At 41.4% G+C, this 21,831-nt stretch overlaps 1 protein-coding gene across 8 annotated transcripts in view; it reads right to left on the bottom strand.

Annotated features, from left to right (window-relative positions):
* Positions 1–9,255: 9,255 nt before the first annotated feature.
* The window catches only part of ARHGAP29 (Rho GTPase activating protein 29), an 89,426-nt gene continuing 76,850 nt past the window's right edge, over positions 9,256–21,831 (bottom strand). For all 8 annotated transcript variants that reach the window (XM_014599728.3, XM_059728067.1, XM_014599727.3 and 5 more), the window contains 10 exons: positions 21,280–21,408; positions 20,995–21,093; positions 19,143–19,306; positions 18,832–19,020; positions 18,551–18,688; positions 16,366–16,598; positions 13,773–14,079; positions 13,486–13,594; positions 12,976–13,095; positions 9,256–11,206 (listed from right to left, as the gene is read on the bottom strand). In XM_014599728.3, the coding sequence (XP_014455214.1) occupies positions 10,305–11,206; positions 12,976–13,095; positions 13,486–13,594; positions 13,773–14,079; positions 16,366–16,598; positions 18,551–18,688; positions 18,832–19,020; positions 19,143–19,306; positions 20,995–21,093; positions 21,280–21,408 (2,390 nt within the window). In that variant the 3' untranslated portion in view covers positions 9,256–10,304. The remainder of the gene's footprint in view (positions 11,207–12,975; positions 13,096–13,485; positions 13,595–13,772; positions 14,080–16,365; positions 16,599–18,550; positions 18,689–18,831; positions 19,021–19,142; positions 19,307–20,994; positions 21,094–21,279; positions 21,409–21,831) is intronic.

The following is a 21,831-nucleotide window of genomic DNA, read 5'->3' on the forward strand; positions in this document are numbered from 1 at the left end:
TTAATCTCTGCTTCTATTCCAGCAAAGAAAAATCAGATTTCTCACTTAAGACACACTTTTGGAGGGCTGATTTTGGTTGGAAAGGATGCATGTGTATTCAAGTAAATACAGCATAAGGAAAGTGTCACTGTCTTAATGACCTTACAAACTAAATGGATGGTGGGTAGATAAATGACAGGATACAACCCAAACCAGCTGATGGAAGAATGTTGTGGGATTTATTGGCTTCATAAATTCCTTGAATATTTTGCCACCCTTTTTGTCCTGTTGGATTCTGGGCAGGTTTGTTTATTCAGGGACACTTTGGAGCTTTCCAGGCCTTTAGGAAACATGAGTGGGGAGGACTTGGAGGAGAGGATGGAGCTGTTGCAGGTTGGGTGAGATAAGGCATTAGTAGCATATCAAGCCTTGTGAAAAAAACAGGATAAGAGAGGAAAGGGGAAATAGAGGAGGAGGAGAGCTGTGTAGCTTGAAAAGGAAGAAAGGAAAAGGGGTGCCTAGAAATGAGAGTAGAAAAGATGATGGGAGCTACATAGCAATATGAAAAGAATGCTGACATGAAACTAGTATAGAGAATAAGAAAAAGCAAAGGAAATTTCCTTCTAAGAGCAAAATCAAGTAATCAACAGGAAACTACAACTATCCTGATTCCCCTGCATGCCACAATAAAGACAAACTTGACACCACAGGCCGATTCTTCTTGCCTATACATGACTACAGAACAGGGCACCTACTTGTAAATCAAGTCCAAAGCACACCAAGCGGGTATGCATAACGTCTCTTCTTTACATTTGGCTAAATCCTGTACATTTAACAAATACTCTTATGGATGGCAGCAGGGGTTCTGTGCCAGGGAGGCCAGGAGGACTTGTCCCTAACATTTAACATAATTGATCTTTTGTGACATTGAAGACTCAGGATTATTATCCTGTCTAGTCACAAATTTAAGTTTCTTCTAGGTTTCTTCATGTGGCTATAAATAAATGAACAAACTATTTGTGGACAGAAGCAAAACTTCTTAATACCTACCCCCACTTCCACTGGGAGACAAAACCATTTTATATAGAAATTATATATATACACACACATATAGCATATAAATCTCAAATGGCTTTTCCAGATGAAGACTGAATCACCACGCTCCTCTTCCCCACCACACCAATAGGGCTGTACACAGTGTTTGAAGTCAGCATCCACATAGATTCATTTAGACCTCTGCCAGTTTAGAGGGAGAAAAATACACTAGGACTTTCAACCAGTATCAGTGAAAAACATGAAGTCACTAACTTACCTCAGAGGTGAAGCAGCACAGAAAACATTGCCCTGCCGTCAACAGTTATAAGGTTTCTGCAAGGAAGTTCAGCATGGCTGCAGAGGAATGCAGATTTTAGAAGTTAGTGCTTGCAAAATAACACAGCTCAGTTGTAATGAGATTGCTTTAATCCCCTGCTCAGTGTGGAACAGCTCAATCTGAGAGGTTAAGCACCTTGCAAAAAACAAATATCTGATGTACGCAGGTATGACTGAGCCTGCACAAGGAAAGTGACACTTCCCTTGAGACCCTAACACATGCTGCGTTTGGAAGCAGGGGCTCAGAACTGTGCCTCTAGTAGCAGCAGGGATCCTGCAAAACAAAGAGGTGTCATTACTAATTAGGTCAGGAAGTTCTAAAAGTCAGAACTCTGTCAGTGCTCCAGAAGGGTCAGGTGAGTGCAGTACAACTGCAGGGAACGTAATTGCCATGCAAAGCTGACACAGAAAGGGCATGTTGCCAGGGCTGGCACACAGAATATTAGCACTTAGCTTGGCACCCAGGAGCACTGTGTGGGGCTGGTTATGTTTTAAAAACAATTCAATTATAGCTTCCTAATTGCTTAGAACATTTGTCTAAATACAACTCCCTGATTTGCACCAAAATCGGAAGAAATCCTAGGGCATGTTGTTTGCATCCTCTGTGAAAAACAGAGCTGAAATCTTTTCCATTGTTTGCTAGGGATAAGCAGGCCCCAGGTACCTTGGTATGAGCAAGTTGGGGTTCTCATCCCAACTCTGCATGGCCAAGCTGCACTGTGCAACTCTGGGTGCATCACTTCATCTCTCTGTACGCCTGTTCTGCTTTTGTTTCTTGTGTTTCATTCATTTATGCCTGTCTTGTTTGATAGAATTATACACTCTTAAGGGTGGACATTTTTTTGATTTGGATCAGTGTCTAGCACAAGGGAGCTCCCATCTTGTAGGGCCAAGAAGTCCAATCAATACTATTTACTAAATATGACAGCTGCTGATTTTGATTTTTTAACCAAATGAGACTCAGCACACAAGATCCCAATGAGAATTCATTTTGGATACCTACAAGTATTACATTTAGATTGCCTAACCATGGTGAGGATGATTTAACAGCCCACTGTACCAGGTATTCACAGGGCTTAAGTTGTCCTAAAAGTGGCATGCCCAGTCTAAAGTTAGTCCACCTCAGATATGAATGAACTTTAGATCAGCAAAGGGCTAACCTGATCTAGCAAGGGTTAACCTGACTTAATGAAAACCTATACTAGATCACAGCACAGCATAGCGCCTAGGGCTGGGAAAGCTCATCCACTCACCACATACTTTTGTAATCCGCTGAGCCTGACTGGGCTACTTTTCACTGACCCCTGAACCAGGCAGTTGCCTCCCCCCACCTCAAACCCCTCTACCCCCGCTCCTGCCAATCCCCTGCCCCAACGCATTACCTCCTGCAGCTGGCATGTGATGAACACTTGCATGCACAGGATCCTGATAAGGTTCATAGGAATTCACAATATGCCACCGAAACCTGAACCAGGTCTTGTGAATGCTTGTTCACACCCTTAGAAAAAAAGCCTGCAAGAGGAAGGAAACCCCTTCCTCAAGCTGCAATGTGTTTTGAAATGTGAATTAATTTACAAATGTTGTATTTCAGAGATTTAAAATGTTAATAGTATCTTTTAAAAATAGATTTAAATAAAGCAATTCGATATCATAAGACTGCTAACAGAACTGTTGAACGTTTCCAGCCAAAGCAGAGAATCCAGTCAACTCATCTTTGAGGAGAACTTGCACTTTTACTTGCCCATCATGAAATTACTTATCTACACAAGAGGGATTTTGCAAGTCTGATCTATCTCTGGAAAGCCATGCAAAGAAACGTTAAGCCATTTTTTTTCTCCCACACTTTTGACAGACTCTCAACAGCAGCCCAACCTCATGACCAAAAAAATGGGATTACTATAATTCCCTGAGAAACCCCAGATGTGGAATTTACTGGCAAGGAGGGACCCCAGAGTCACAAGAGCCTCCAGCTGTTGATTAAACAGGATGGTCTTTCAGGAGACTTCACCCTTGTACCTTAGTTCAGCAAGTGACAGAATATTTGTACTGTAGAACTTACTGCCACTGGACTTTTGCTCCAGCAGGATTAAAAGCCAGTACAAAATTTGGGACAGTTTCTGTCTGTATTGAATATCGTTAAGGTTCTCCCTTGTTTTGTCAGGGGCAAAAGGAACTAATTACATTAAGTTAATTCCCTAGATTCATGGGCCTATTCAAATGAATTTCATAAACACCATATGCTTTTCCTCTGGAAATTAAAAGGCCATGTGGGTCCCTTACTGAATGCAGGACAAAGGATACAGCAAAGGCTGAAGTACTCAATGCCTTTTTCACTTCAATCTTCACAGGCAGGTCAGCTCTTAGACTCTGCACCTGCCAGCACAATCTGGGAAGAAGTGAGCAGCCAACAGTGGTGAAAGAACAGGTTAGGGACTATTCAGAAAAGCTGGACATATACAAGTCCATGGGGCTGGAAGGGATGCACCTGAGGGTGCTGAGGGAGTTGGCTGATGAGACTTCAGAGCCGCTGACCATCATTTTGGAAAATTCATGGTGATCAGGAGAGGTCCAAGATGATTGGAAAAGGGCAAACATAGTGCCAATATTTAAGAAAGGGAAAAAGGAGGATCCAGGGAATTACAGACCGGGCAGCCTCACCTCAGTCCCTGGAAAAATCATGGAGCAGGTCCTCAAGGAATCCATTTCTAAGCACTTGGAGAAGAAGGTGATTAGGAAGAGTCAGCATTGATTCACTGAAGGCAAGTCATGCCCGACCAACCTGATTGCCTTCTGTGAGGAGATGACTGGCTCTACGTATACAGGAAGAGCGGTGGACTTGATATACCTTAACTATAGCAAGGCTTTTGGTGCAGTCCCTGTCGAGCTAAGGAACTATGGACTGTAAGGTGGATAGAAAACTGGCTGGAGCATCGGGCTCAGAGAGTAGTAATCAATGGCTCAATGTCTAGTTGGCAGCTGGTATCAAGTGGAGTGCCCCAGGGGTTGGTTGTGGGGCTGGTTTTGTTCAATGTCTTCATCAAGGACCTGGAAGATAGCATAGAGTGCGCCCCTCAGCAAGTTTGCAGATGACACCATGCTGGGGGGAGTTGTAGATATACTGGAGGGTAGGGCTAGGATTCAGTGACCTAGACAAATTGGAAGATTGGGCCAAAAGAAATCTCATGAGGTTCAACAAGGAGCCGGCAGTGTAACAAGGCCATCAACAAGGCCAATCGCACCTTGTCGTGCATTAGCAGGTGCATGACTAATAGATCAAAGGAGGTGATGCTCCCCCTCTGTGCGGCACTGGTCAGGCTGCAGTTGGAGTACTGTGTCCAGTTTTGGGTGCCGCACTTCAAGAGAGACACGGGGAATCTGGAGCGGGTCCAGAGGGCCACTTGCATGATTAGTGGCCTTCATGATAGACCCTACAGGGGGAGGTTGAGAGCGCTGAATCTCTTCAGCCTTCACAAGAGATGGCTGAGGGGAGATCTTGTGGCCGCCTATAAATTTATTAGGGGAGGTCAACGGGGAATAGGGGAAGCGCTGTTTACTAGGGCACCCCAGGGAGTGACTAGGAATAACAGGTGTAAACTAGTTGAGAGTGGATTTATTCTGGATATTAGGAAGAAATTTTTCACAGTAAGGGTGGCCAGGATCTGGAATGGGCTTCCAAGAGAGGTGGTGCTATCACCTAGGTTGGAGGTCTTCAAGAGGAGGCTAGATAGTTATCCGGCTGGGGTCATCTGACCTCGGTCCTCTTTCCTGCCAGGGGCAGGGGGTTGGACATGATGATCCATTGCGGTCCCTTCCGACTCTACAATCTATGAATCTACGAATGAGGACAAATGCAAAGTCCTGCACTCAGGACAGAACAATCCCATGCACCAGTACAGGTTGGGGGCTGACTGGCTGGGCAGGGGCTCTGCAGAAAAGGACCTGAGGGTTATAGTGAGAATAAGCTGAATATGAGCTGGCAGTGTTTCCTTGTTGCCAAGAAGGCTAACAGCATACTGGGCTGCATTGGTAGGAGTGCTGCCAGCAGGGTCAAGGGAAGTGATTATTGCCCTCTATTCAGTGTTGGTGAGGCCACATCACTGTGCTCAATTTTGCACAACTCCCCCCCCCCCCCCCCCCCTTACAGAAAGAATTTGGACAAATTGGAGAGAATCCAGTGGGAGAAAATGAAAATAATGAGGGGACTGGGACACATGACTTCTGAGGAGAGGCTGATGGAACTGGGCTTGTTTAGTTTAAAGAAGACTGAGGGGATTTAAGAGCAGCCTTCATTTACCTGAAGGGCAGTTCGAAAGAGGATGGACCTAGGCTGTTCTGTGGTAGCAGATGACAGAACAAGGAGAAACAGTCTCAAGTTGCAGCAAGGGAAGTTTATGTTAGATATTAGAAAGAATTGTCTCACTAGGAGAGTAGTAAAACACTGGAACAGGTTACTCAGAGAGGCTGTTGACTCTCCATCCTTGGAGGTTTTGTAAGACCTGGCTAGACAAAGCCTTGGCTGGGATGATCCTCCTTTGAGAAGGGGGTTGGACTAGATGACCTTCTGAGGTCCCTTCCAACCCTAACTTCCTCCAATTCTATGTATTGTGTGTGTATTGTCCGATAGATTTCTGTGAGACTTGCAGCGGTGACTTGAAATGGCTAGAAGATGTCAGAGATGGGGAATCCAGATGAAAGCAGTAATATGTATTGGGCTCTTTTGTCTATCTGGTTCCTTTACTAAACAATTTTTTCTACCAGCAGCTATGACCAAACACGAGGGATATTCTTGGATCTGTGGGCTTTTGCAAGCCCGATTAAGTGGACAGGAGCCCATGCTGCACACCTGAGCTCCACTCTGGAGCAAGGCTGGCAAAACAGTGCATCTCCTTTAGCTCCTCAGGCCGGTAGAAGGGGAAGAGGAGAGAGTGTGAAGAGTATAGCTTTCCCAGAGTAGGAATGCACAGACGATCGGTTGGGGAGTTCTCAGGCAAGCTTCTGTGCAGCACAGCAGACAAGAGCTGAACTATATGTAAACCATGCTGCCTCCAGGTACCCCCATCAGTTCCCTAATTGCCCCTGTAATAACCCACAGCACAAAGCTAGTCTGAAGAACATAAAGAACCTAAGCAAACCCCACCCATGTGACTGCACTGACCTGTTCTGGAGCTGAAAGTTTGCCTATGAGGTTCTCCTGGACCAGTAGCCTCCAACCTTTTAAGGGTGAAGATCACTTTTTGTCAGTAAAGGGCACCCCAGGATTTACCACCCCTGCCCCACAGACAAGCTGCCTGGGCTCTGACCCCACTCACCCAGCCCGGCCCAGGCAGCAGGAGGCATGGCTCAGCCCAGGCATGTGCATCATGCCGTTCCTGATCATTAAGCCTCTGACGGACAAGATGGACTGTCAGAGGCCCCACGACCAACCAGACCATCGAGATAGCCTGGTTGGTGACCACTGTCCTGGACTTTTCCCTAGTACCTGCTTGCAGGACCTGCTGGAGCTCACTGTTAATTCTGGATCTGGAGTGGGTCAGCAGATTCAGGTGTGCAGCATGGGCTCTGGCTCTCTGGGATGAGACACACTGCTGCCATGATAGAAACGAACCAAGAGACATCTTCAATAACATGGCCCATTTCAGCTGCAAAACTGATGTGGCTATTTAAGTCCCTGCCAAGCCTTCCAACGCAGAAGCCATTGGCAGCTTCTTGTTCTCTCCATAGATTTCCACACTTCTAATGGACAGCTAGAAATTTGGGGATTTCCTTTATAAGTAAATAATAAAAGAACGTTAAGATCCTTCTTCATAAGACAATGCCTGTCTACTAGAAATGGCACACTTGAAACCCCACTTTTCTCGGTAATTAGTTCATTTTTCCAGTAGCTACCACATGCAAAAGGTTGAGTTTCTTTTGAGGCTGCAGCAGTGGCCTCCTACGTTGTTTCTCTGACTTAAATACACTTATTTCTAGACACTCAAAAAAAAAAAAGTCTTCAGAATAAAAAAAAAAAGCTTCAATTGACAAGACTTGCAGCTATTTTTAGATAAGTCCCAAAGCCACGTTATCTTTTTTTTGTTCAAACACATTTTTAATGAAAAAAATTGAGGGTATATTTAAAATTAAAGTGGATATTTTTAGCTGTCCAAAAACAATCAGATTTTTTTTTAATGAAAATACTCTCCTGTTTGGCAAACCTCTTATTACATTTAAGCAAAATGTTCTGAAACCAAAACACTGCTGAAGTTAAAGTGACAGGCTATAAATCAACTTAATTTAGTCAGCCCTAAACACTAGTAAATTGGTATTAGTGGTGCAGCATGTCAATCTGAGGACAGAAATCTAGATGGACTTTGATTTACTAGTTTATGCCTCTGGGGAGGAATGTAGCGGAGACTTTATATTCGTTCATAGAATAAAAGCTTTTGCTGTTCAAAAAATATTAATAGAGTTGACACACACACACACACTGAACTTGACCAGCAACAGAATGTCCTCTAATTTTGCAAGCATAAAGGTGTATGCCAGGAGTCTGTAGACCTTCTTTGTGTACTACTTGCATGTGTTCATTAGAGCAGTTTCACAGCCAGAAGCACCTGATATGAATTATCAGAGGCAGACTGGAATTGCCAACAATTTGACAGTTTTTGTCAGTACAGGCATCCCCCGCATCTTACGCGGGGGTTATGTTCTGAAGGCAGCACGTAAAGGCGAAAACCGCGTATAGTGAAATCGCATATTACCGTGCCAGGGAGGATGACTGCCTCTGCCTCCAAAACCTCCCACCGCTGCTGCGGAGCCGCACTTAGAGCTGTGTGGCCGGCAGCAGTGGCGCAGCATGGGGTGGTGGTAGGGATGGCTGTGCGCCACCTGGCCACCACCACACCTGGTGGCCGGCCACACAGCTCCGGGCACGGCTCCATGGAAGTGGCGGGAGGTTTTGGAGGCAGAGGCAGTCACCGCTGGCAGCGTGGTGGTGGCCGGGCCTCCAGGTAGAGTGGCAGCGCCGTGTGCAGACTCAAGCCCTGCCCCCCCCATAGTTGAATTCGCGCAAGTTAAATGCGCATATGATGCGACATGCCTGTATACTAACCTGGGTAAAATAGTCCCCAAGGAAACCAAACCAAACCAAACCAAGCAGAACAGAATAGAAATTTAATGGAAATTACATTGCTGTTTCTATCTAGCAGGCATTGTATATCATATTTCTGTTGCCTTCCTCACACTGGCTCTCTGCTATGTTCAGACTTACTTATTAATGCTTATTCCTGCCCATTGATCAAGTGAATTTATCCCGCTTTTGAAATGGAATGCCTCTTACACAGTATCTAGAAGGAATCTTTGACCTTTCTCCCATTTGCCCTTTTTGATCTGAATACTGGTGCCAGAATCTGACAGATTGCCATTGGCCAACTTCTCACAACAGTTGCTCCTTCACATTTTCAGCCCTCTGTCATTGAAAGAAATGTTTCCTGACATATCAGAAATACTCAGAGGTAGGAGGATTTTTGCAGGCACAGAAGTTTCATTTCCTTGGTAGTAAAACAGCGAATCAGAAGTTCAGTCCTGTAAATCTTTAAGCATTTCTATTCTGGAACCTAAATTCAGACTACGCCCACTGAAATGCAGTGTTAGGGTTTATTTTGTGGTTTGTTTTAAATGTAGGAAACTTTGTTAAAACCTTTAGTTTAGACAGAAAACCAAGCAAACAAAACCAAACTAAACCCCTCTCCTTGCTTTTCTTTCTGTCAGTGTTCTTTTGATTCCCTTCTTTAAAAATGCCTCATGCTACTGCCCCTCATTTGGCATTTGTATTGTGAAGAATCCAGTTAAATGCATTCTTCTCCAAAGAATGCACTTTTCATTTTCCAGAGACCTGGAAATACTAAGCCATACACTAAAGCATAGTAAAGGCCAAGAGTCTGTATTTTAATAAGTTAGAAGAAATCCAGATGTTATAAACACCATGGAGTCAGTGGAATGTTAACAAGTTAATATATTTTTAAGCCAATACAAGTGTACATATAAAAACCATTTAATACCAAGTGGAAAACCATTAGATGCACCTACTAATGCTGATTTTTGGTTATTTTCACCTATTTCACTGTATCTTGAAACTATATTCTTCATTTCAGTTACACTGGGCAAGAAGTGAAACTGATCTACTATAGCAGGGAAAACACTGGCTTTTTTGTAACAGAGAATGACAGCACCACTGCAATCGGTACTCTTCCGGAGGGCAGCAGAAATAGGTAGGCTGTGTACCACAGACCCACTTACTAAGTTATACTACAGGTAACCGGATGCAAATTTGCTGTTGGTTTTGAATAGTAAAGCTCAGTAAGTGCATCTTTTCTGTACAAATAATATTAAAGTGACAATACAGAAAACTGGCAAATAAAGATGGTATAAAATATACACGTATGATACATAATTATAGGCCACGATGGCCACTATATAATCTATTTAGGGGCAAAGCTTTAATTGCACAGATTGGAGAACTGAACACAGAAGCTTTCATAGAGCAAAGCACAAGCTTTGGTTTATGCTTAATTGAACAGTTGAACATCAAACCCTTCATCTTTACTACATAATTTATACTGAAAAAATGGCTCCTTTCATTGCTGCACGCAAGAACAGTCGTTTCTCTCTATAAATAAGTACTTCTTCCCACTCAGGGAATTGAAGTTCAGTGTCTTACCAAATGCACTGATTAGCTGCATCGATATTGGGAAGGTATTTAAATAGACTTATGAAAATCTACTGAATTAAAAAAATTCAACTTCATATTTCCTTCACAGTCTCCCCTCAGCGTTTAAAATGCTGTATATATAAAAATAATTCCAATACGGCACAAGAACAGGATTAAAGGGGGAAAATATTTGCATTGACCAAAAAAAAAATACAATAAAAAAGAATCAGTAAGTCACATCAACATTCCACAAAGATTTGTGGCCCTACACAAAGTGAGCTTCCCTGTGTTCTAGTTCTTGTATACGTTTTGGTCGCAGTCTCTGATAAGGGGGTTTCAGGTCTGCCTGCTGAATGTCCTCTGAGCTATTTTTTTGTTGATCCGTGTTTTGCTCAGTAGCACCTGAGGCAATGGCTGGATTTTTAATTTGTTTCACAGTGTTCTCCTGGGCAGGCAAAGAGCTCACACTGGTTGCACAAACTCTGGTGGCAGAACTCTCCTCATTTTGTTTGGCCTTGTAATTGGAAGGAGGCTTATAAAAAGTCCCTGGTGGTGGCTGCAAAGTTCTTGGTGCCCTGAAAGCAGCAAGAGGATTAGCATCTGGAGCATTCCCTTCTGATGTCACCCTCACTGATCTGACAGGGACATTGTATGGCTTATTGGGAGGAACAGCACTGGTGGAATTATTACCAGTGCTGCAAGTTGAAGAGGAAGTGCCTGCACTTCCACACTCCGGTGCTCGGTGCTCTTGGGGCACGTTGGTCACAATCATTGCTGTCCTCGCAGTTATATCATATTGTTTATACTGCTTATCCCAAGTTTTCCTCAGAGTCTGCGTGTCGTAACAAGAGAGCCTGCAACAGGCACTAATGGCAGGAAGTGCCTTGCTTTCTGAAACTTCTTCAATAGTAGGACTCCTGCCAAGCTTTTCTGGGCTTGAAACACCTACGTTCCGTGAGTTTCTCTCATTCAGAACACATGGAGGAAGAATTCTCTCCACAGGCAAACTCACAGGGCGAATGACTGGCTTTATCCTTGGAGATCGCAACTGAACTTTGGTTATTTGACGATTAGGTTTTACAGGCAACAAATTGACCTTGCAGCCATCCTCGGCTAGAGAGCGAGACTGCTCACCATCTCCCTCTGAAACAGGAGTCACAGCATTGCCTAGGAAACACAAACAAGGATTACTTCATTATTTTCACACCATACACCTAAAAACTGTAAAGAATTAGCATCAACCATGAAGGATCAGCAGGGCTTCTGCCAGCCTTACTGTACTGGCCAGGATATGATGAAAAGCAATCTCTGACCCACGTAGCACTGCTGGCTGAAGCCTACTGCCAATGCAAAATTATGCTTTCACTTATGCACCTTGTTCAACCTGGGGTGGGGTGGTTTTACCATCCTGGTGAAAAAAAGGCAGCTTTGTCACTAGCGTTCCCTCTAAGCTATGTGGCGTGCATGGCCGTGCAGGCACGCTCATGCCACGCTGCCAGGTGCACCTGAGCGGCTGTGCACACCATACAGCTTAGAGGGAATGCTGTTTGTCACTACAGCTGTATCCATTTTTTCTGGTTTAATATACTGCACCAGTCAAGTGCTTCTGGGTGTTGATGTGGTCTGTGATACTCAATTGTATCAATGTGTATATGGGCCACTGTTGCCCTGAAGAGTTAGGCTGAAAAGTTAGAAGGGATTTTTTTTTAAGCCAATCAAAACATGTTGTAATTAAATCTCACCCCTGAGATGTCCTGGTTGAAACAGTACTTCTCCAGCTCTTCAGGCTCGAAGTACAAGAATTTGACAGAGCGTAATATGAAGTATCATTGAATTTACTCAAATTGAGTATCTACAGACTAAAAAAAAAGTGTGGGGGGAAAGCGGGAGAAGGAGAGGGTTCAGATAATGATTTCCTGCACTTATCAGCTTAAAAATACTCATAATAAAAATACACGCGTTCCGCAGAAAAATACAGAAAAGCAACTACAGCCACACTTTGAACTTTATGCCGCTATACAAAATAAGGGAGTATATTATACTCTGCAGGACTGCTATTTCCTTGCAGTATTATTGATAGCAAGCCTAGTTCTTTAAGGTGCCAAATAAACCCAGTGCAGATATAAAAACACGCTGGACTATAGCATGTACTTACAGTCCATTTGAAGTGTGTGCTTCTTCCAATAAGGCAAGAAAGGAGAGTGGCTACTGACTGCTGTACAAGACAATTACTCCAAAGCAGAGTCACTGAATTGACATCTACAAAGTCACTACTCAAATTCTTGGAAGAGCCTCTCCTTGCAAGAGGCTACAAGTGGGGTTTATATACACAAGGAGATTCTAAACAAAAGTGATGGCTGCTTCAGGCTCAGACTTCAGTCATCCAGCTTGCGTTGGGGACTAAAGATACTTCTTCAGTGTAGACATACCTTGCACTTGTCTTCACCCCTTCCTGAACTGCACTACTGGAGCTCGAAATCAGAGTCTTTTAATATCTCCTGTATGATAGAGATTATGACCGCTGGAAAAGTCCTGCCCAATCCATTACTGAGCAGGTTCAGTTTAATTCTGCTATCCTAAGAGTATGATCACTATACATAGTCAGGCTGGGATGTATTAGACTCTCCACTTGGGGATATGTGCCTGCAGGAAATCTAGTCTAAATGCAGGCAGATACTGAAAGGGGCACAGCCAAGGAAACAAACGTTTAGCTTCTTTGGGCAACAGCTGCAAATATAATTTTTGGCTAGAACAGCCTTCCCCACATATCCTAAGTGTTCACTAGGTAATAAAAGAGAGCTGTGTGTAACACTAGTTTAAGAGTTGATATTCCACCTCTATACAAAGGAACTGTTGTATTTGCACAAAAACACAGCATAAGCAAACTAGCAGAAAACATCCTTTGGGAAGTACTGTGTAATTAAGGCAGCACACACCTGACTCTTTGGGAGCACCAATATGAATATCTAGAATACTGGTAGTTGGGGATTCCAATGGAGCATTCCAATTCCCAAACCCCTCATGCTTAGCTCCAGTGAGTGGGAGTGACATCCGTTCTAGAAAAGAAGAGAAAAGCACCTGTCAAACATATCTTAGCTGCTGGGTCCTAATATTCTTGCTGGAGTCACAGATAACAAACCAAAGACAGCACAACAGCCTCTTATTAGAAGTACAGCCTAGCTGTAGCTTCATTATTTGGTGAATTTCCCCTGCAGGTATACAAAGTTTGGCTCCATGATTACAGGTTTCTGAAAGGGTTTATTTTCTTGCTGTTTCTAACTAAACTAAGAGCAAGACAGATTTGGGGCTCTTTTTAAACAGACTTTTTTGCTTGCACTTCAATCTTCAGAAAACAGTAAAGGTTGAACTTCACTCAAATGTATTTAATGACTGGAGTTAGTCCATAGGACAATATATTGTTCTGAGATGCATAAAGAACTACTAACCAGTGTGAGATGCATCCACTCTCTCTCTAATGTTCTTCCTGCTGTCCTGTTCCAAGAGTAATGCAAGTGTTTCTGAATTCTTACTCTCACTCGGGGCTAGCAGTATGCCCTGTCAATATAAACCAGATCAGAAGTAAAGGAGTGTTCAAGAGGAAAAATACATACTTCTAAACAAGCAGTTCAGAGATTTCATAGTGATGTCTGTAAACAATACAACGTTCCAAAATATGAGTTAATTCTGCATCAATAAAAAATCACATCAATCCAGCTCCATGGCAGCCACTTACTTCCTTAACAGCAATAAATGATTTGCTCTGCTGCTGCAGTTCCCTCTCTTCCATTGGTAAAGCATTTTCTACTGAAGTAGCACTTTCTTCTGGCTGAGACACAGTAGAAAATGGTTGCAGCAAAACATCAAAGATCTTTTCATAGTATGTGATGAGCAACTCTACTACCCGGGCTTGATATGGATAGTCCACAAGTGATGAAAGAGAAATGGTGGCATCTGTCTGACGGGGCCTGATCAGAGTTGGCCCAAATATTATGCCAAGATTACTGGCAGACATTTTGTTTTCATCTGATTGTTCAGTAACCCTGTGTAAGACAATATGCAAAGTTACACAGGCTTTGTAGTTTTCTTTCCTTCCATGTTAATACTAATTAATTTCCATGAAATAATTTTAAAACAACTTTGCTTCAAAAAGTTACACACCCAACAAACTTAAGCCCATGCATGTGCTGAGTTCCCCCTCCTCCCAACAGGCAGGCAGTATTCAGCACAGAAGTATGGCTTTTAATTTACTTTATATAAAGTACACCACAATCTACTTGAGCTGAACAGCCTCCATATCCTACTTAGCAAAAAGATCCAGCATATACTATTATGACTTTTAGAATATTTATCTTAGCTAGCTTTGCAGTTCATCCTTAAGCTATCATGTTGGCTACGCTGTACTGTAAATTCCTATTTAAGAAACAGGAATTTATTAATCAATTTAAAGTTCACATTTACAATTCCAATTTACAATTAATCTTTTTTTCTTTTTTTAAAAGGGCCCAGGCTTTCAGGCATCAGTGCCTGGAAGAAGACTACTAACTATGTTTTTGATCTGATTTTCACGAGTACCCTCAACTCCTGTTTACTTCTCTAGTACTTGCGACTCATCAGCAGCTTTGGAAATTAGGCCAGAACAATGCGGTGTTTTGGGTGGGAAGAGACAATAGGGCCACTTGCACCAGCTACATATAAGCCAAGAGACTTTCCCGAAGAGAGAAAATTCTCTACAGACCACTTCTGGCTGCTTTAAGGCTCACATTCCTAAACCACTGTCTGCAAGGCCATGATAGCAGGTCCACAGATCACAACATTTCTTCTCACCAAACTAATTAAAATATTTATCAGGGTGCACACTGGTCCAGGAACAACTAAAGGTTGACAGTGGTCTGTCCACCCAAACCTTGGAGCTATTAGCTTATAAGATTGTTAAGTGACCATGGTAAATTCTGGCTCTTATTTATTAAAAAACATATTTTTATAATTTTGTAGCTCTGCATCATCACTTAATTTTTTCTTTATCTTCACCTCCTTAAAAATAATTCAGCTCCATGTTTGGGAGAAGTTCTCTGGCAACTATGACCTTACAGCACTGTGGCAAGCAGTACAGCAGAAGCTGGTTGGCCACAGCTTCAGGGATCAAAAAAGGAAGCAAGCAGAATGGAAGCTGTGTCTGAATGCTCTTAACCATTGCTATTGCTGGGAAACAGCTTTTAGCATATTAGGGTAAGACGAAGCAAGCTGCTGTCTGGTAACATGGCTGGAATAACAATAAAGCTCATTTCAGAAAAAAATGTCATGCAGGCAAGGTGCAACTTAAATGCCAAGTTATTCATCCGTCCCTGTAGTACCTAGATATAGTTCTTGACTGAAGCATATAAATGTACACCTGCATCTTTCTAGAAGACGATCAGAAAAGATCACCAAAGTGGCAGATCTGATTTTTTGATTTTTTGCCTGCTTGAACATGCTATTTTGCTAGAATTTCTTCACAGGAAATTAAATATGGTTACTTAGATACACTCTTTCTAAGATGGAGTACCGCATGCAACTATTATTCAGAAACAGTTTTAAGCAGACAAAGATTAGATGGCTAGTTCTCATTTTCAAGCAACATCTCTAGAAATGGTATGTTTGGAATAGGGATGTGAAAGATTAAATGATTAATTGTTTAACTGATACATGCAATGATAACCAGTTAGCCTACCGGTTATCCTTTAGCTTGGTTGGGCACAGGTTAGCAGGAAAGGGGGAAAAGGGAAGCCATGCAATGCCCCAACAGGAATCAGAAGGCAGCAGGGCAGGCAGGCAGGAGAGAGGGAGAGAGGTAAGGGGGGACTAGTACCTATGGCCTAAAAGGAAAACAGCAAGCAGCCTAAGGACTCAGTGATTAAACAATTATCTGCTTGTTCACAGGTGGTCCCTCCCTCCCAGCGCAGGGTCCACCTGGGCTGTGTTGCATTTTGCCTGTCTGGGCTTGCCTGCTCCTCCCATCCCTGGCTCTGGGAGAGTGACTCCCCAGCACCAGCTGTGTCTGAGCTGCTGCGTTATCGGTTAATCGGTTAACCATTTTAAGCAGAGGAGGTTAAACATATTTTAAAATATTTACATCCCTAGTTTGGGGCAGAGCAATAATTCACCATTACATAAACCACAAACTAATTTTTGAAAATACATGGAGATATAGAAACACAGATCCTGTAATTTTTCTGGATGAACATCCAAAAGTGGGGGCCAAACCATCTGAAAGAAATTTTCCTAGCATGCAGCATATAACAGTTTACTTTGCAAAACATCTGCAGGTTACCTTAAAGGGCTTTTCTTACCTATGAAGATGTGCTGTAAGGTACTGAAGTGTGTTATAATTTGGTACAGGTAGCTGTTTGAGGAGATCTTTCATTTTAATGATGATCCTGTTCATTTCAATACAGACTGATTGCCTTTTCTTTGATGTAGGGCTAGTCTGTTTTGTGTCCACTTCCTCATTAACATTCTGACTTTCTTTTGCAAGTCCGATGAACTCATTGTAAAGCCGAAACAAAATCAAAGGTTCTGGGAGCTGAGGGAATAGAAACATTTAGAAACATATTCAAGTCTGCATTTTACCTTGTCTGTTTCCTTCCTGTCTATCACCAAATGCTGTCTAGTCTAGTGCCTTTCCTTTAGCTGGAAAAGTTGAATACATAAAAGAGACCTAGACATAAAAATATCACACACTAACACGTTATAACAGAAGCCTGATAATATAGCATACAAACTGCTAAATTTGTTCAAATATTATTTATCAAAAAATAATTATTCATAGCTGAAAACCCTGTTAACAATTCTATTGTTTCTGTGTGATTATTAAAATTCTAATGAAGAATTTTCCAATTAAAACTTTCTCTTGGAGTGTGAAATTACCATTATGCTAGTTCATGAGAATCTCATAGGGGCAACAGTTAAAATAAATAAAGTGAAATTGACCTAGGTTTTTCATTTTCCAAATGGAGATAAAATGTAAAAACAGAACAACCAGCTCAACCTTACACAAATTAATCAGTGTTAAAAATAGTAATTCAACAGCTCTTTAAGCAACTTTACAGAACTTTTTTTGAACTCTTAAAACCGGTCTAAACAACAGGAAGTCTCAAATACCATGAATACCTTTAAGAGTTTAACATTAATATTTGGACAGGCTTCCTATAACAATTCTATCACTGCCTTAAAAACTCACCTTTGACATCCCTGGCTCCCTCACGTAGACACTGCAATGATGTGGCAGCTTATTAGTGTGGATATATATTTACTAAGGACCAAACTGAGAGGGCAGGCTAGTTTTATTGGTGACTCCAACTAGATCTGAAGTAAATTATTTGGAGATGAAAGGCTGGAAAGTTAACCCACTAAGTGGCCTCCCAAAACACATAATTTCTTAGGGATTATTGTACTACTTGGGTGGCTAAAGTCATTCTGCCTCACACCTCAGGCATGTAATAATCCTCCAGAAATCCACAGCCAATAAAGTTTTACAGCTTAATTGTACTGAAATTTAACAATTGTATTCAAATAAACATATTTCATTGTAAAAATGTTTTCCTAAAGCTGGAAAGCATCTTATCTACAGGGTTCTAGTACTATTTTTATCATATAAAAATCATCATTATTTACAACTGGTTCTAACTAAGCTTGTACTGAACAGATTAGACACACAGAAAGTGATAAACCAGCAGGTAACTGCTTGGCTTCATTTGTCTCTTTGGAGTTTAATGTTAGTTAAAATTCAGCATGGTGCCCTTAAACTCCAGAATTTGCTGCATACAGAATTATGGATTTTTACTGCCTGTTGAAGTAGCAGTAAAAAGCTAATGTATTATCTACAAAAGTTCTCAAGTCACTAAATGAGCACAACTCATTTTAAAGTCATTGTTACTTGTACTCCTACATCACTTACAGCCAGAAGGTGCTTAAACCCCCATTAGGAGACGGGATTGAATTTCAAAAGGGTTACCTGGTATTTAAATGCCCAAGGCTTTAAAACCTGTTTCCACAGAAGGAAAGTGGTTAATCTTACCATGCTAGGCTTTTTATCATTTTTTTTTTATTGACTATAGTTTTAGGCATTTCATTCAAACTTTGTCTGCAACCTGTAAAACCTGGCTGCCACTTTACAAGCTACAGCCCTACCTATCTCATGAATCCAACTAGATTAACACTTAAACTTCACACTAACAAGTGGATACAGAAAACTATGCTACTAAAAGCAACATGGATACTGCTGGGACTGATAAACAGGCTCGAACACTGATTCTATCAATAGCCTTAGTGTTTTCATTGTCAAGCACCACAGAATCAAGCTCTCCAAATAAAAATAATTTCTTGCCAATACAGTAGATTATTCTATTCAAATTAAGGTATTTTTCCAGCAACAATTACAGGACTTGTGAAAAGGAATATTTTCCTCCCTCATTGAAAAAGCTGCTATAATACTTCTGTTCTTCCAGCTAATTGCAGAACAGTTATAGCATATACCTGGCGGAGGTATAGTTTAAGGACATTACTGATGTCATGTGCGTAAAGTTCTGACAGTTCTACCAAGTCCTTTCCATTTTCAAATGCTTGGCAGAGTTTTTCAACTCTTGATTTGGCTCCATTCACACGGTAGATGCCCTGAAATAGAAAAAGAAACAGTATGCAATTCTTTTAGCTCTAAAAGCAATTGTAAAACAGATTGGAATTAGCCAATGTAGTATAAACTGTTTTTGGAAAAGACTGTTCATGTTTAAGCTTTATAACATTAAGTTAACCTGTACCTTCACATTCAGGGCTCTGCTTTCAATTTCAGAGGTGCACTTTTTAATGATGAAAGGGATGCCATCAGGAACATTTTTAGCAGCTTGAGCAAATTCCACTCCAAACAAATGAAGTCTTCCATGAAGTTTTTTGTGCCCGCACTGAATAGCTAAGGTCTCTAAACATTTCTTGTGACAAGCAAGCGAGCACTACAATAAGTGAGGTACAAAGGAAGAAATGAAAAATAAAAATGTTTCAACACAATTTTAGATCAAAATGTCATTGCTAAGAATCTACATGACTGCATATGTTACCTTCTGTAACCTCTTACCTCCTCACATTCTGCTCCATGGAATACCACTAAGCTATCACATTCTCTGCATTTAGATGGAGCCCTCAATTTTCGCAGCTTGTGCGTTTGAGCTGCCTTGGACATGAGGGTATTTCTAAAGGGCCCAGGAGAATTGGCAGTTTCAGATGTCAAATCATTTAAACCTTGAAAAAAAAATTTTGCTGTTATAATAGCATTCAAGTATCTGGTAAAACAGCACACAGTATGAGGATACAAAATAACTGTTTGCTGCTTTGCTTTTCTTATAAACTCACTGTAGTACACAGCTGTCTACAAGTAATCACACTTTACAGGATGTAGATGCTACATATAGAGCTTAAATATTATATACACTTGCTAGTGAAGTAACCAGTCCATATACAACCTAAACATAATTATGACATTTAGAGATGTACACTTGAAGGGAATACATTTTGTGCCCATAATCAACTGAAAGTGCAAATAAGGCTGTCTGGACCTCTAACTACTTGTACTACTTGGGTACTTTGATTGCTCCTTCAATTCAGGCAGCCACCTGGACAAGTTCCACTGTATATGCCCGAAGTATTGTGTTAAGACCACTTGGATACCAGCCTTACAAAATTTCGTTTGCAATGGCTAAAATAATTGAAAAATACTTTGACTAATCTCTCCCCTCCCCCAACTTTGAACTGATTGTAATTAAATACACACTCACAAGAGAACATCAAACTACTATTCCTACAACCCTAAAGATATTACCTTCTAGAGGATTCTAGAAAAAAAATATAAACGGCAATTCCTCTGATAGTTCAAGTAGCTCAGAACTTTTATTTATATTAGTTTTGTTAACAAGTGTTAAAAAAGCATTAAATCTTACTCAGTTTTATGCATTCAAATATATTTTGTGAATAGAAGTTATTGCTCATTTTTCCCCCTAGAAGCTCAAGTAATGGGCAGGTAGGGGGTGGGAGATGGTCTCATTTTTTTCACATTAGACAACAAATTAAAAGAGACTTTGTTTTAGAATGGCCTTAATACTGGTTTAAGCTGTGATTTGGAACATTTCAGTATATGTTAACCTTAAGTTCACCACTAAACTATGTTTTTTTTGTACCAAGCACTGATGGACATCAGTATTTGCTTAAATGCTTTACTGTACATGTATGTTAAAAAACTAGCTCTGGAAATATTTCAGTACTGCAGACATTGCTTGGGGATGCTTCTAGTTATCCAGTAATTCCAGTTTCAGAACATGTGATCAAGTGGCTGTCATACTGCCAGAAAGACTTCCCTAATCCATCTAAAGTACATTTTTCATTTTTTAAACCCGGGGCAGAGATGTTACTAAACTACCTTATCTGAGTTTCAAGCATAAGAAAATGTCTTAGCTAACTTCCTAAAACATTTGGAACTATAGCATTTAAGATTTACAGATAACTCACTCCTCAAGTGACTTGTACTTGGCAGTCTAGAAATTGAATAGCTTAAATATGTTATTGCCTTTGAAGCATGTTAATAGCATTGATATGAATAAAAATTTAGATGCCAAGATAATGTCAGCTAAAGGCAAAGCTAAATAAAGCATCATAAAGCATGTTCAAATGCTGATAATGCATTAATCTAATCTAAATGAGAGGAACAAGTTTGCTATACTCCAGAGAAACTACATAGCCTAGACAGTTCTTTTTAGCTCTGAAATCAGGGAACCTGAGAACATACCAACTGTTGCAAATTCACTTTGCATCTGAAGTAATTGATAATTAGTAAATTTAAGTTTTCCTCATAGCAGATAAAAGAAAACAACCACTTACAAAGACAAAAGGCCACCTACTAACTAGCTAGAATTTAAGAAAAAATCATAGTATATTACCACATTCAGAAGGAGAAGGTGGTTCTCTTTCATCTAGATCATCTGCAGAAGACATAGTACCAGTAGAGGGTGTGCGAGGAAGCCTTCTCTTAAAATCCCCTGTGGAGGAGGAAAGAATTTTTTTCAGATGGCCAAAAATAGAGTCTACTCAATAGTTCATTCTCAGTAGATGCTCAAAGCAACACTCATTTAAGTTGATAACAATTTTTGCACCAATTCAACAGTCTTTGAATTGGGCCTTACAAAATTATTTTAAAACAAACAATAATTGGCAAATAGCTATACCTGGGCTAGCAGATGGAGAATCCATAGAACGCGATTCACTGCTTCCTCCAGCACTTTCAGAATCACTACACATTCCTCCACCTTGGTTGCCTACTGACCATGATCTGAATGGTGGGGGTCCTCGTATTGCTTGGAAAAAAAATCCACAGATAATAAAATCAGATAATAAAACAATCACCACCACAAGATTCTTTCAGCTGAGGGAATATTCAGGCAGGCTTGGCTTTTATAAGAGGAAAAATACATAATGTTAAATGAGAAGACATGCATCATTTCTTATGGAAAGAAAAGATGTAGCATGTATTCTCAAGAAGAGTTTTACAGTATGCAAGGCTGTCCTTAGGGGAGGGCGAATCAGGGCGACTGTCCCAGGCCCCGCGCTTTGGGGGGCCCTGGGGAGCCAGGTGAAGTGGCCACAGACTTACATCCGGCCGCTAGGCGCCCCCCCACTTCCCTGCCCACCACCAAATCCGCTGCCGGCTTCTTCGCATCTGGGGCGCGCAGGGGTGGGGCCTCCACACAGGCTGATTTACCCTGGGCCCTGCACCCTGC

This window comes from Alligator mississippiensis, chromosome 5, assembly GCF_030867095.1.
Source record: "Alligator mississippiensis isolate rAllMis1 chromosome 5, rAllMis1, whole genome shotgun sequence".
NCBI classification, from domain to species: domain Eukaryota; kingdom Metazoa; phylum Chordata; order Crocodylia; family Alligatoridae; genus Alligator; species Alligator mississippiensis.